At 44.3% G+C, this 13,644-nt stretch overlaps 1 protein-coding gene and 1 long non-coding RNA gene across 2 annotated transcripts in view; one reads left to right on the top strand and one right to left on the bottom strand.

Annotated features, from left to right (window-relative positions):
• Nucleotides 1-2,039, bottom strand: part of LOC129392886 (uncharacterized) — a 49,531-nt gene extending 47,492 nt beyond the window's left edge. The window contains exon 1 of the long non-coding RNA XR_008619624.1: nucleotides 1,943-2,039. This is a non-coding gene — a long non-coding RNA (uncharacterized lncRNA). The remainder of the gene's footprint in view (nucleotides 1-1,942) is intronic.
• A 6,561-nt stretch (nucleotides 2,040-8,600) lies between these two features.
• LOC102994565 (olfactory receptor 476-like) lies at nucleotides 8,601-12,414 on the top strand. Its single transcript, XM_055091377.1, has 2 exons — nucleotides 8,601-8,635; nucleotides 11,469-12,414. Exons 1-2 carry the CDS (start codon nucleotides 8,601-8,603, stop codon nucleotides 12,412-12,414), a joined length of 981 nt encoding a protein of 326 aa, XP_054947352.1.
• The last annotated feature ends 1,230 nt before the right edge of the window (nucleotides 12,415-13,644 follow it).

Genomic DNA, 13,644 nt, shown 5'->3' with positions numbered 1-13,644 from the left:
AGTTGACACATAAAATTAACCATCACACATACTAAGGCTAGAGCAGGCTCCAGCCGGTCCCCTACCACCTCCGCAATACTCCATCTCAGACTCAGGAAGTTAGGAACTGCAGTCTTTTCATGAAAATAAGCCATTTGCTTAATGAGAGAGTTTTCTTTAAATAATAATTTCCCTTAGGGCCAAGGAGACGCAGAGGACCAGGAAACAGAGAAGGGGAGGTGCCAACCCCTCCTTCACTGCCCTGGTAAACTCAGACCCTGGTTCCTAACTTCACCAATTCCTGAGCACACGTTGCCAGCAGCCCTAGGCAACCTAGTCACAGACTAAGAAGTGAACAGGTTCCCCAGAAATTGATAGGTGAGTAGCCTAAGCAGAATGGAGGGAAGACAAGGCAGAGGTGTGAGCACAGGAGCAGCTGGCGACATGGCAAGGCTTCCCCAGAGAGACAAGGCATCCAATTCCTTTAGCCCCCCACATACTGCCCTCTCCAAATGGAACCCAGCCCTCTCCTCCCCTCTCCCTTCACCTAAAACCCTCTGGCATAGAACCCAATAGGAGTCATGGGAATGTAGGTTGGAAATTAAGTCAAAGTGTTACCTCTCTCAAGAGCATTTGAATTAAATTTTTATTTACACATCTTTAGAGCACCCAGAGCCCAGCCAGTACCTGAAGATCTAGAACTTTCCATTGGGTGGAAGTGAAGCCAAAGGTAGGGGCAGATCAAGCCACAGGTGCTAAAAGGAAGACCAGTCTGTGGTCCCAGAGAGGCAGCCAAAGCACTGGGCTGCAATGGATCACAGTCCAAACAAACAGTCAGTGTTGAATGAGTGTTTACTGTTACCAATGACTGGCTCCATCACCTGAGAAAAATTGGTCAGCCTTGCTGGGCCTCAGGTCTGTCCTATGTAGAATAGAGATGAGCCCTAAAATGTCCTGTTTACAGATGGAAAGGGGGATAAATCACTTTGAATCTCCTGGATGTTCATCTTGTTCTCAAGGGTCTCAAACTCATTTAAACTAACCCTAAAAGTCTTTGGGGGAGGGATGTTGTAATGAAGTGGGGAGTCGGCCCTGGCACTGGGATCTTCAGTGGAAAACTCAAGCTCTCCAGCGGCTGATAACGTCACTCACCAAGTGTAATGTCTCTCCAGACATCACTTCCAAGGACAACTTGGGGCAGGATGGAAGGAGCCAAAATTAGATAAGACAGGGGCCTTCCCTTGGAGAAAGAATCCAAGACAGTCTAAGGACATCTCCACCTGGAGCTGGCCAGAGGAAACTAGTATCTCAAGGAGAGGGAGATGGACAGATATCCTTCAGAAGATTCATGGATCCCGCTAGGGTGTGGCCACCCTGCCTTCTCCACAGGATCCTGAATGCTGTCCACACCCCCCGCACCAGTGTCATAGACCCCGTTTCATCCTTACCCTCTCCGGGACCTCAGAGAAACTGGCCAGTCCCAAGAAGCTGAGTTAGATGGGAAGCAAGCCTGGCTCAGAGGCAGTGTGTGGATAAGCTCTGTAAAGATGAATTTGCTCCATGGAGGGGTACCAGTCAATCTCAGACCCCATTCTTCTACTCTAAGATGCTCATAAAGAATGATGTTTGATAATTTGAGAGACTGAAGTTTCAAGGCTGGCCCTCCAGAGTCATTATCACCCCGAAAACTCTATGCCCAATAAACACTGTATCTGAAGCAGGACCTCAGGGTCTGAACGGTGCGGCTTCCCTTGGGTGTTACTATTGCATCCAACAGACAGTTTGCTGTTCTACTCACATGGGCTTTGAAGCTCAAAACTGCAATTCTTTATAAAAATGACCCAATCCCTCAATTTACAAAGTTGTCAGTAAACAAGTGATGTGAGCAAAAGTGGCAGGCTCTCAAATTGTGCCCTAGAAGACCAAAGCAGAAGGAAGACCAGAGACAGACTTGACGACTTACGGGCAGGATGAGATGTTTAAAATTTCTTAGCGGTTCCTATCTGCCATCGCTGCCTTCATGCCTCTCCCCCGTCTGACTTCCACGGTCACAAGAGCTGGGCTCAGACATTCAGCCCAAGTGGGGGTCGCTGCCCTGGCAGCCCCAGCACTGAAGTCTCCACAGTGGAGCTCCTGGGGGAAGCCAGAATTTTCACTCAGTGTGATCATCACAACCCATGGTTAAAGCCAACTCACTTGCCACGCTCACCCCTCATTTCCTCTTCCCCAGGCTTAGCTGTCACTGAGAAATCACATGCTCCTAAATACAACCCAGACCTATTGGGTAATTAACCTACCTCCTTAGCCACCCAATCACCCTCCCAAATTTCCTTCTTTCTCTTTCCCTATGAACCAGAGATCCTGAGACAGAAGACTGTAGATTCACGAGAGCATAAGGTGAAACAGAAGTTACGTGGGTAATGGAATCAGACAGGACTAGTGTCTGAATCTGGTTTTGCCATGTACAATCTAGCTTAATTTGTAAACAAGAAAGTTGTGTAAAGATTAAATACTTGTATGGCAAAAGGCTTAGCATATAGCATGGTTTATAGTAGATGATCACTTGGTACCAGCTTCCCCACTTCTTCTAGGATTATTCATTCTGGGCATTAAAAGGCCATTGGCTGCTGGTATCAGTGATGTGGTCATGCAAAATGGCATCTTCGTTTTGCTCTTCTGTGGCTCCAGCATCGTTCATCAGTACTTCTGCGACCTCTGCCTCTCTGCCTAACCTCCAACTTACCTGTGCTGACACTGCCAAGGCTGAGGCCATCCTCTTCCATTGTTCTGCTTACCCTCTCCATTGTCGCTGTCACCCTAGTCAGGATCAGGAGGATGCATCCCCTGAAAGCCCAAAGCAAAGCTCGCTCCATCCGTCACTTTCATCTTACCGTCATCTCCCTCTTCAACGGCACCATCGTGTTCATATATGCTCAGCCAAGCTCTCGAAGTCTCAAGACAATGGGCTAAACCCTGCGGTCCTGTAGCAGGACAGAGCCAAGACAAGTAATCAGATCTTGCAGAGCATAGTAACTCTAAACCAAGGATGAGTCAAAGGCCAATTACCAGGAGAAGAAGGATAAGATTTCAAAACCCAGGTCAAGATAAGAAAGGCAGGTCTTCCCTGGTGGCGCAGTGGTTGAGAGTCCGCCTGCCGAGGCAGGGGACACGGGTTCGCGCCCCGGTCCGGGAAGATCCCACATGCCGCGGAGCGGCTGGGCCCGTGAGCCATGGCCGCTGGGCCTGCGCGTCCGGAGCCTGTGCTCCGCAACGGGAGAGGCCGCAACAGTGAGAGGCCCGCCTACCGCAAAAAAAAAAAAAAAGATAAGAAAGGCAGCATCATGAGTGAAATCAGGGTCAGACACAGAGTTAGACCAATAGGTGGTACCCTTGGGGGCAAGACAAACATCAGATTCCTTGTCCTTAAGGCCATTGGAAGTCAAACCTAACTTGTGAGGACCCAGACTCAGAAAGGGGTATTTCAGATCCCTCCAGACTCCTGCTTATGTACAAAATTTGTTTGGAGTTAAGCTTCTTTTAAAGACCCATCCGCTCCTATTCTGGCACCTGACCTTGACCTCTCCTCCACATCTCTATTGTCCCTGATAAGAGACAGTGGCCAAAGACAGCACTTCAGAGGCTGCAGTGAAGCATACTCTGTTCCAGCACCTGTTTCCTCACCAGCCTGTTTTTTTCATGAGCTCTCCACTCCCAGGACAGCATACAAACACAAGCACATTTGTCACTGGGACAGTGCTGAATTATTCCCACAGAGTTAACATTCCTACAAACTCTGCTCACCGCTGTTATCTGGCTGTGTATCTCGCTTCCCCAACTAAACTGCAGGCTCTCTGAAGCAGGAACCAAAGCTCATATTTCATTTCATCCCCCACTGAGCCTAGCACAGTGCTGGGTAGTTAATCAGGGCACATTAATTAAGGCATATGTATTTATATATATTTCACCTCTTCCTCTTTGGATTTTCGGGTTTTAGACAGCAGAAGATAAAAAGAATACCAGTTGTTGTTATTCTATAAGGCTCGGGACTTTATGAAACACTCTGCTCCCTGAAGGAGGCGTTTGCCCAATAATGATCATTAATAGCTAATATTTATTGAACATATATTATGTGCCAAGAATTCTGGGAGGCACCACACACACATTATTTCATTTAACCCTCATAACAATTCTGAGTAGGTTATTTATGCCTATTTCACATATGAGAAAACTGAGAGTCCAAGAAATCTAGGGTCAAATATAGTTCAATGGCAGATCCAGGTCCAGCTGATTCCAAAGCCTATGCTCTACTCGAATGTCTAAAACCCCTTGGGTTTTTGCAGAAAATTATACAAGTTTACATTTCTAGTGCTTCCAAAAAATCCAGAGAACTTCTCCCTATTTCCCACCAAGGCCCAGCTTTTCTATTAATCCCATAGCGTCTTGACTCCTACCAGGAGTTTTCAGTTCCTACAGAGCACCTGAAGAGCCACTTGGAAGAGGAAAAAAGAAATGGGATAGAAGGGGCAGGAAAAACTAGAAAATGAAAGGGCCCTCGGTGCCACTGCTCTGGCCCCACTCCTTTTGCCATGAAAGAAAGCCCCAATTTCCTAAGCCAGTTACCTCTCCGTCATCCCCTTCCTGAGTTCCATCTTAATGCTAGTGTAGAGTTTCTTTGTGAGTCACAGCAAATAGTGAAGCCACTTTTTCTTCCAAGGCAAGTCCAGGCTGGTTTCAAGAGTGAACAAGCAGTGATTCACTGACCTCAATTTTTCCTTGTGCAAAAGGAAGTATTTAGAAAATATGATCTAAGGAAGGTCACTTCCGGTCCTGATATTCACATGAAATCTGAACCCACTTGACAGTACCAATGAACCTATGTATTGATAAAACATATACTGATGGGGTAACCTGCCTTACAGGTAATGTAACTCTGCTTTTCTTCTCAATTATCAGGTGGCCAAAACAGGAAGCAAAATGCTCCCAAGTCACCCTGGGTAAAGAATGGATTGTCAATTGATAACTCTTTGAAACACCACCAGAAAACCTGTTCCTCGACCAAAGCTAAGTTGATTAGACTTTATTATAATAAGAGAGATTACAGAATCTTAGTAGTTCTCAATAGGAGGAAATCAATGGAAAATATTTATAGATTTTGGGGGTCTGGATTCAAGTGGTTTAAGGTGGATCTTCCACATCAAGGAGCAGATCAGGACTCGACAAAGTCTGTGACATTATAGTTTAGGATTGACAGATACAAGGGGGAAGGGCCTGAAAGCAAATCTTGGTAAGTAAACTACTGTTTGTTGAGAAAATTGTTTACCCAAGTGAGTGATCTATTGTCTTAATAGGAGAGATGTGTGCCTAGAGAAGCAAACTATCCGTTCAGATAAATTGGCCTGCAGGAATTTCATGAAGCAAACAGTGAAGTGATTTATTGGTTTACAATCATATGTTCCTAGGCCTGAATTTCTGGGAACAATTAGCTAAGTCATGTCGCCAAACAGGAAGTCTCAGCTCTCGGTCTCAATAGTTAAACTATGTGGATATAGATGATCTCCAAGCTCAAGTTCAATTTATTTTTTTTTAAACTACCATGAGACTCTATTCTGTTCCCATGGAAACTGATCTTCACCTCACTTCCTCCCACCAGTGACATTAAGCCTGGGCTATAATGCTGTGTGTTTCTCCCATCTCACCCCACAAAGTGAGCAGAGATAGTTAATAGAGAAATAGTTTCAGCTGACGAAGTGCTCATATCACTTGTCAATCAGGCTTGAAAGAATGGGGTTGTATAGAACCTGCTACTAACAACTAGAACCTTCTCATGTTAAAAAAATGAATTGTCATAAATGAGTCATGGGGACTTAAAGCACAGCATGGTGACTACAGTTAATGATACTGTCTTGCATGGCTTTTACTGCTCACATTCTATCCTCTCTTAGCTTCAACTACCAGCTTTACTTTGTACACCAGAGACCTTGGAGTTCTCCCTGACACTACTCTCCTCCTCACACTGGCATCTTCAGCCCATCACCAAATCCTGACATATTTACAGCCAAACATCACTCGAATCCATATACCTCTGTCTTGTCTCCACTACCCTCCACCCCTCTAGTTTAAGCTATGAATCCCCCTGGATGACTTCAACATCCTCCCAACAAATCTCCCCCATCTATTGACCCTCCTCCAATCATTTCCCCACAACTGAATTTAGAGTGATCTTATCAAAAAGCAAATATGGCCATATCATCTCCCTGGTTAAAATTTTTTTATGGCATCCCAGAAAAAAAAAAAAAATTCTTAACATAGTCTCGGGTACTAGATAATAACAGTGTAGGCTCTAAACCTGACCACCTGAATTCAAACCCCAGTTCTGCCACTTATAGCTGAGCCTTTGGGCAAGTCCCTTAACTTCTTTGTGCTTTGGTTTCCTCATATGTAAAATAGAGATTGCAGTCGTACATCTCATAAGGTTGTTGAGAGGATTCAATGAAATTAATGGTGTTTAGAACAGTGCTTGATACACAGAAAGCACTCAATACATGTTACAAAGCACTGCCTGCCTCCTGGCCTCAGCTTGCACGCTCTCCCTCTTTGCCCTCTACCAACACTGGTCCTTCATTCAGCTCTTATTTCTCTCTAGGCTCGCTCAGACCTCAGGGCCTTTGCATAGGTTGTCCCCACTCTTCTCTCCTATGAAAAAATTCTTCCTGGGGAAAATCATCCTTGGTCTTCTTGTCAGAGTTTTAGGCTTATAGCACTAAGTACCTCCATGTTGGAGTTATTGTTCCAGTTGCAATTTTCAATAATTTGTGTGATTATTTCTAAATTCCACAAGAGTGGGCACTATGTCTGTTCACTCCTTACCACTGGCTCCTTACTTCCCACTCTGTGCGTAGCACACAGTGGATGCACAATAAACATATTCTGAATGGCTGAATATGTCCGTCAACTCTTAAGCCTCCATCTCCTACACAGAACTTTCTCCTAAGCTTCAAGATGGTAGAGCAACCTGTCTCCTGGACCTGTGTATTGGACTCTCCCAAATGCTATCAAAAATGGAACTTACCACATTCCTCCTCAAACCTGTTACCTGTTAGAGTGAATGACACCATTGTTCACCCCATTACCCAAACGAGGACCCTGGATGTCATCCTTGACTGCCCTTCAGCCCACATATCCAATTAATGAGCAAGTACTGATAAACCCATCTCCCAGCTATTTCCTTAATCATTTCACTCTCTCTTTGAGCAAGGATCTCATCTACATTGGTCACCCTTGTGTCTCCAGTCCTAATAATGGGACTTGATTATTTGTGAGTCAATAAATAACACTATCCCAGCCAAGGCCACTGTGATCAGCTGCCTAATGTAGCTCCCTGCCTCCTGTCTAACTTCCCTTGAATTCATTTTAACACCTTAGGCTGACCATGTCACCATCCTGCTTAAACTCCTCCAGCAGCTCTCCACTTATAGGACTCTGCTCTCAAGGCCAGTCCTCCAGAAGCTGAGCAGTATTTCCTCATGGTTAACAATGACCAGTACTGGTTAATAAATGTTTATTGTATTTACTTATTTATTTATTTTGGCCACGCCCCGTGGCATGCGGGGTCTTAATTCCCTGACCAGGGATCAAACCTGCACCCCCTGCAGTGGAAGCATGACGTTCTAACCACTGGACCACCAGGGAATTCCCAGTAAATGTTTATTTTTAATTGGCAAGGAATAAATAGTACCTGGACTAACCCTGGGGGTCTGAAAACTCCAGTTTCTTCATCCGTTCACGAAAGCTCTTTCTATCAAAAGAAATTTATTTATTGGGAATTCCCTGGTGGTCCAGTGGTTAGGACTCCTCGCTTTCACTGCTGAGGGCACGGGTTCTATCCCTGGTCAGGGAACTAAGATCCCACAAGCCGTGCAGCATGGCCAAAATTTAAAAAAAAAAAAATTGTTTATGAAATTAGTTGAGACTCCAACTACTGATCACTGTACTTTACACACAAATATCAAGCAATTAAAGTTATAGCCAAAAGTGGCAAGTTCCTGTACCCAAGGAAAGAGCAGAGGTGTCAGAGAGAGAAGTGGAGCCCATCCTTGGCTCTGTAAGGTATCCATGGGAACAAGAGATCTTCAGAAACTCTCAGGGACTTTCTCATCTTGAGATGACCTCCACCTTCAAGAGCCGCCCCTCTTCTAAGCTTGATACGCCTTCTCTTTTCTTTCATGTCAGGACACTTCATTCTCATTCATGTACTCTCATTGCCATGGCAGCCCCTCATCAACATCTTAGCAGAGGAACTGGAGGAGGCTGTCCTTCTGCTTTCTCATCCAGGAATTTATTACTGTGAATCCAGGTCCTCCAGGGTTCAATCATACCCATTGTTTCAGCCAACTCACCCCTTAACTCTATCAGTGTGCTAGAGATGAGTGAGCCCAGGTCATGGAATTATTGAAGAGACAGGCCACGCAAAGCACCCCTGCCAGCTTCCTTCTGGTTTTCTCTGTGCTGAGGTCTTTAAGGACCACAATAACTAACATCTCTCCTCTCTATGTTAATTCTGAACCAATTAAGAGAGATGAGGTAGAAGCAAGGCAGAGAGCAAAATACCACCTGCATCACTGATGCAACTTGGTACTGCAGAACATGACTCATCCTTGTAAGTGGTCTTCTTAAAAATTAGACAGACAATGACCTAGTTTTAAGGTCTACATTACGGAGAAATAGAGCAGAGCAGAACCTGTGCTTCCAATGAGCAAAGCAGAACTACACACATTCAGTGCCTTATCCCAAACCCATTGATCACAAAAGGCATCCCTCCTCCAGGAGAAGAGGGGGTCAGGTGTATTACACAATGGATATCCCTCTTTAAGAAAGGAAACATCATGAGCAGAGAAGAAGCATTCCCACTGGTGCTCTCCATAGGTAAAATCTGTACATACTTTTTATATTTCAAGAGGCCGAGTTGCCAATAGATACTGATAGCACAAAGCCATATTACCAGCTTTGATCAGACGCCACTTATTTCTAGCTATCCTGAGATACTCTAAGAGGCCCTGCCTTATTCCTCCTTTGTTCCCAGCCTCATCCAGACGATACAGAATTCCAAACATTTAATGACCAGAATGCCATGGGCACCAATCAGAACAGATGCTGCAACAATCAGAACCTACACTCAACCAATCAGAACTGATGTCCAACCAATGATGTCCAACCAATGACAGCAGGTCCTGGCCAGTATCCCATACAAGGGCTTCCCCTCAGAACAGCAGCCTTGGTTATCTGAAAACCCAAAAAGCGAGGATGCTTAGAGGCAAATTCTTGGGAGCGTGACAACAGCTGAGAAAACTTAGATAAGTGTGAGGGCCCCTCTGGGGAGGTTAGGGATGTAGGCGTGTGAACACTGACCTGTGCTCTCTGGTGAAAGAGCTCACCTCCAGTTCTGCCTTCAGAACCACGCCCTGCACTGGACCCCAATACCACAAATCTGGCATATCCTACTACCTTCAGTTATTTAAGCTAAAACACAAGACTTTGGTTCTTTGGTCATGGTTTTGTCAAATGAGTTTTCATATTTAATGTAGCTGCCTATTCTCCCATACAAATATTTTTCTTAGTTAGTGGTAAATAATAAATGACTTTAATTTATTGCGTTTAATTTTCTCCCCTTGGATTATTAGCTCTGTCAATAGAGAGAGATCTGAAAGCCCAGTCTCAGGGATTTCCCTGGCGGTCCAGTGGTTAAGACTCTGCACTTCCACTGCTCCCTGGTCAGAGAAATAAGATCTCACATGCCATGGGGCACGGCAAAAAAAAAAAAAAAAAAAAGCCCAGTCTTCTGACAGCTGCTCAGGAGGCCTGTATCAATAGCCAGGAGTGTCCCCAGCTGGGTGTATTAGTGTCCTAGGGCTGCTGTAACAAAGTACCACAAATTGTGTGACTTAAAACAAGAAAAATACACTTCCTTGTAGTTCTGGAGGCTACAAGTTCAAAATTAAGGTGTCGGCAGAGATGTGCTCCCTCAGAAGCTTCAAGGGGTGGATCTTTCCTTGTCTCTTCTGGCTTCCAGAAGCCTCAGACATCCTTGGCTTGTGGCAGCATCACTCCAATCTCTGCTTCTGTCTTCACATGGCCACCTTGCATCTGTATCTGTGTCTTCACATGGCATTCTCCTGTATCATCTCCTGTATCTCCATTTTCTTTTCTTATAAGAACACCAGTCATATTGGATTGAGGGCTCACCCTAATCGAATATGATTCAACTTGATTACTTCTGCAAAGACCCTATTTACAAATAAGGTAACATTCACAGGTACCAGGGGTTAGGACTTCAACAAATCTTCCTGAGAGATACAATTCAACCTACAACACTGGGAGAAATCACTGCTCTACTGAGTCACCTTATATTAATGATGACATTAGGCCTGATTTCCATGTCCCTGGACTTGGGGACTAGTACTGTTGGAGCCTTTGACCCCAAATAAATTACAAATTAACACTTTCATGTATTTCCTCTCTGGACCAACATACCGGCCTCCAACACTCACTAGTGATACCAGTTCTCCGTGGAACAGGAAATTTGGGGAATAGAAAATTATTATAACTAATAGACATATGATTATTACTTGGACTGAGTTCTAATCCCACGCTCTTTATGTACTAGCTCTTTTACCTTGGACAAATTGATACTCTCAATATAAATGGACATAATGTTTTTTTATGTTCTATACATTTTTACCATTTATTTTATTGAAGTATAGTTGATTTACAATGTTGCATTAATTTCTGCTACATAGCAAAGTGATTCAGTTATACGTATATATACATTCTTTTTCATACTCTTTTCCATTATAGTTTATCACAGGATATTGAATATAGTTCCCTGTGCTCTACAGTAGGACCCTGTTGATTATTCATAGTTTGCATCTGCTAACCCCAAACTCCCAATCCATCCCTCCCCCTGCCCCATCCCCCTTGGCAACCATAAGTCTGTTCTCTATGTCTGTGAGTCTGTTTCTGTTTCGTAGATAAGTTCATTTGTCATATTTTAGATTCCACATATAAGTGATATCATATATTATCTATCTGTCTCTGTCTGATTTACTTCACTTAGTGTGATAATCTCTAGGTCCATCCATGTTTCTGCAAATGGCACTATTTCATTCTTTTTTATGGCTAACATTCCATTGGATATATGTACCACATCTTCTTTATCCATTCCTCTGTCGATGGACATTTAGGTTGTTTCCATGTCTTGGCTATTGTGAATAGTTAAATGGGCATAATATTTCAATGAGAAAGTATTATGAAGTTTCAATAGCTGTTAAGGAAATGAGTTAGCACATGACCCACAGTACGTGATCAATTCATGCCAGAGTCCCCTCCCCAGTTCCTCTAGCACTGCCCATTCTGGGGGAATTAAAAGAGCTTCAGACACTGACCCCAGGGTCTGCCTCTAGGGCACAAGCATGTCTTACTTGGTGTCTCTGCAGTAACAGGGGCACCACAGCAAAGAACTGCACCCGCGTCACCTGGTTCCTCCTGCTGGGGCTCACAGAGCAGGCAGGGCTCAAGGGCATCCTCTCTGCACTCTTTCTGTTCATCTACTCAGTTACCCTCACAGGCAACCTGGCCATGATCACCCTGATCCACGCAGACCCGCAGCTCCGCACGCCCATGTACTTCTTGCTGAGTATCCTCTGCTTCATAGACTCCTCCTTCTCCGCGTTAAACACCCCCAGGCTGCTGGAGAGCTTCCTCACCTCAAGCCAGTCCACCTCCTTTGCAGGCTGCGTGGTCCAGATGACCCTCATGACTCTCCACGGTACTGCTGAGTGTTTGCTCCTGGCCATTATGGCATATGACCGATTTGCTGCCATCTACCACCCTCTCCTCTACCACACCGTCATGTCCCAACATCTGTGTGTCCAACTGGTGGCAGCCACCTATACGGCTTCTGTTGCCAATTCAGCTTTACTGACTGGGTACATCTTCAAGCTGCTCTACTGTGGCCCCAATATCATTAACCACTATGTCTGTGACATCCCCCTTGTGCTACAACTTGCCTGTGCAGACGTTGCCAAAGCTGAAGCCATTGTCTTCTCATCTTCTGCCTTGATTATCCTCTTTACCATCACCATTATCCTGGTCTCCTATGCCGACATCCTGGTGACTATCTGCAGGATGCGTTCCCTCAACGCTCAGAGCAAAGAACTCTCCACCTGTGCCTCCCACCTCGCAGTCATCTGCCTCTTCTACGGCACCATCACCTTCACGTATGCTCAGCCAAGCTCTCACAGTTCCATGGAACAGAACAAGGTCGTGTCTGTCTTCTACACAGTGATCATCCCCATGCTGAACCCTCTGATCTACAGCCTGAGGAATAAAGATGTGAAGCCTGCTCTAAAGAGGAGATGCCTTGACATGCTGCCTTCCTAACAGGGAGTGGAACATTCTATCCTAAGCCATAACATGGTAGAGACAACATAAAACCTGAATAATATTAACACTTGGATAGAAGGAATTATGTGCCAGCACTATTTTAAATACCTTTCATATATCAATCCATTTAATCTTCTCAACAAGAGGTTGAAATAAATACTATTATTGTCCCTTAGGAATCTGAGGCACAGAGAGGCTGAGTAACTGGCCCAAGGTCACACAGCTAATAAGCATAGTCAGAATTTGAATCCAGGCAGTCTGGCTCCAGAGACCATGTTCTCAACCAATACATTATATTGCCTTTTTCTGATAAGCGCATCTTACAAGCAGACAATGGGCACAGTTTTTCCTAAATTCCATATGTCATAAGGAAGGGCTAGATCATGGAATTATAAGGTGGTATGGGCAGAATATGGACTTTGGCACACCTGAGTCATGCTGCCTCTGAGTGATTCTCTCTTTAGGCAACTGTGTGATGTCAAGTCAAGGTACACAACCCCCTGACCCTCAGTTTTCCCAAGTGAAATGGGGCACGAACACCCATCTCAACTGGTTATCATAAGGTTCCCATGAAGATAAAATGGACTTACATGGGACCTGGCACAAACAATTATTCAGACCATTGGGTTCTTTTCTTCCCTGGGGAAATCTCTCCATAAAACCAAATTCTTGTACATCAATGTTTTTTAAGTGTGAGACGATATCAGATAAACTAAAAGGTCCTACTGTATAGCACAGGGAACTATATTCAATATCTTATAATAAATCATAATGAAAAAGAATATGGAGAGGGCAGACAGCAGAAGCAAGAAGAACTACAAGCCTGTAGCCTGCAGAATGAAAACCACAATCACAGAAATATAGACAAAATGAAAAGGCAGAGGATAATGTCCCAGATGAAGGAACAAGATAAAATCCCAGAAAAACAACTAAATGAAGTGGAGATAGACAACCTCCATGAAAAGAATTCAGAATAATGATAGTGAAGATGATCCAGGACCTCAGAAAAAGAATGGAGGCGAAGATCGAGAAGATGCAAGAAATGTTTAACAAAGACCAAGAAGAATTAAAGAACAAACAAACAGAGATGAACACAGATCATGAAGAAATCAAAGAGGAAATCAAAAAATACCTAGAGATAAATGACAATGAAAACACGATGATCCAAAACCTATGGGATGCAGCAAAAGCAGTTCTAAGAGGGAAGTTTATAGCAATACAACCTTA

The sequence above is a fragment of the Physeter macrocephalus genome, chromosome 16 (genome assembly GCF_002837175.3).
Source record: "Physeter macrocephalus isolate SW-GA chromosome 16, ASM283717v5, whole genome shotgun sequence".
NCBI lineage: Eukaryota > Metazoa > Chordata > Mammalia > Artiodactyla > Physeteridae > Physeter > Physeter macrocephalus.
The sequence above is the reverse complement of the archived record's forward strand: the minus strand, read 5'-3'. Positions and strand labels throughout refer to the sequence as shown.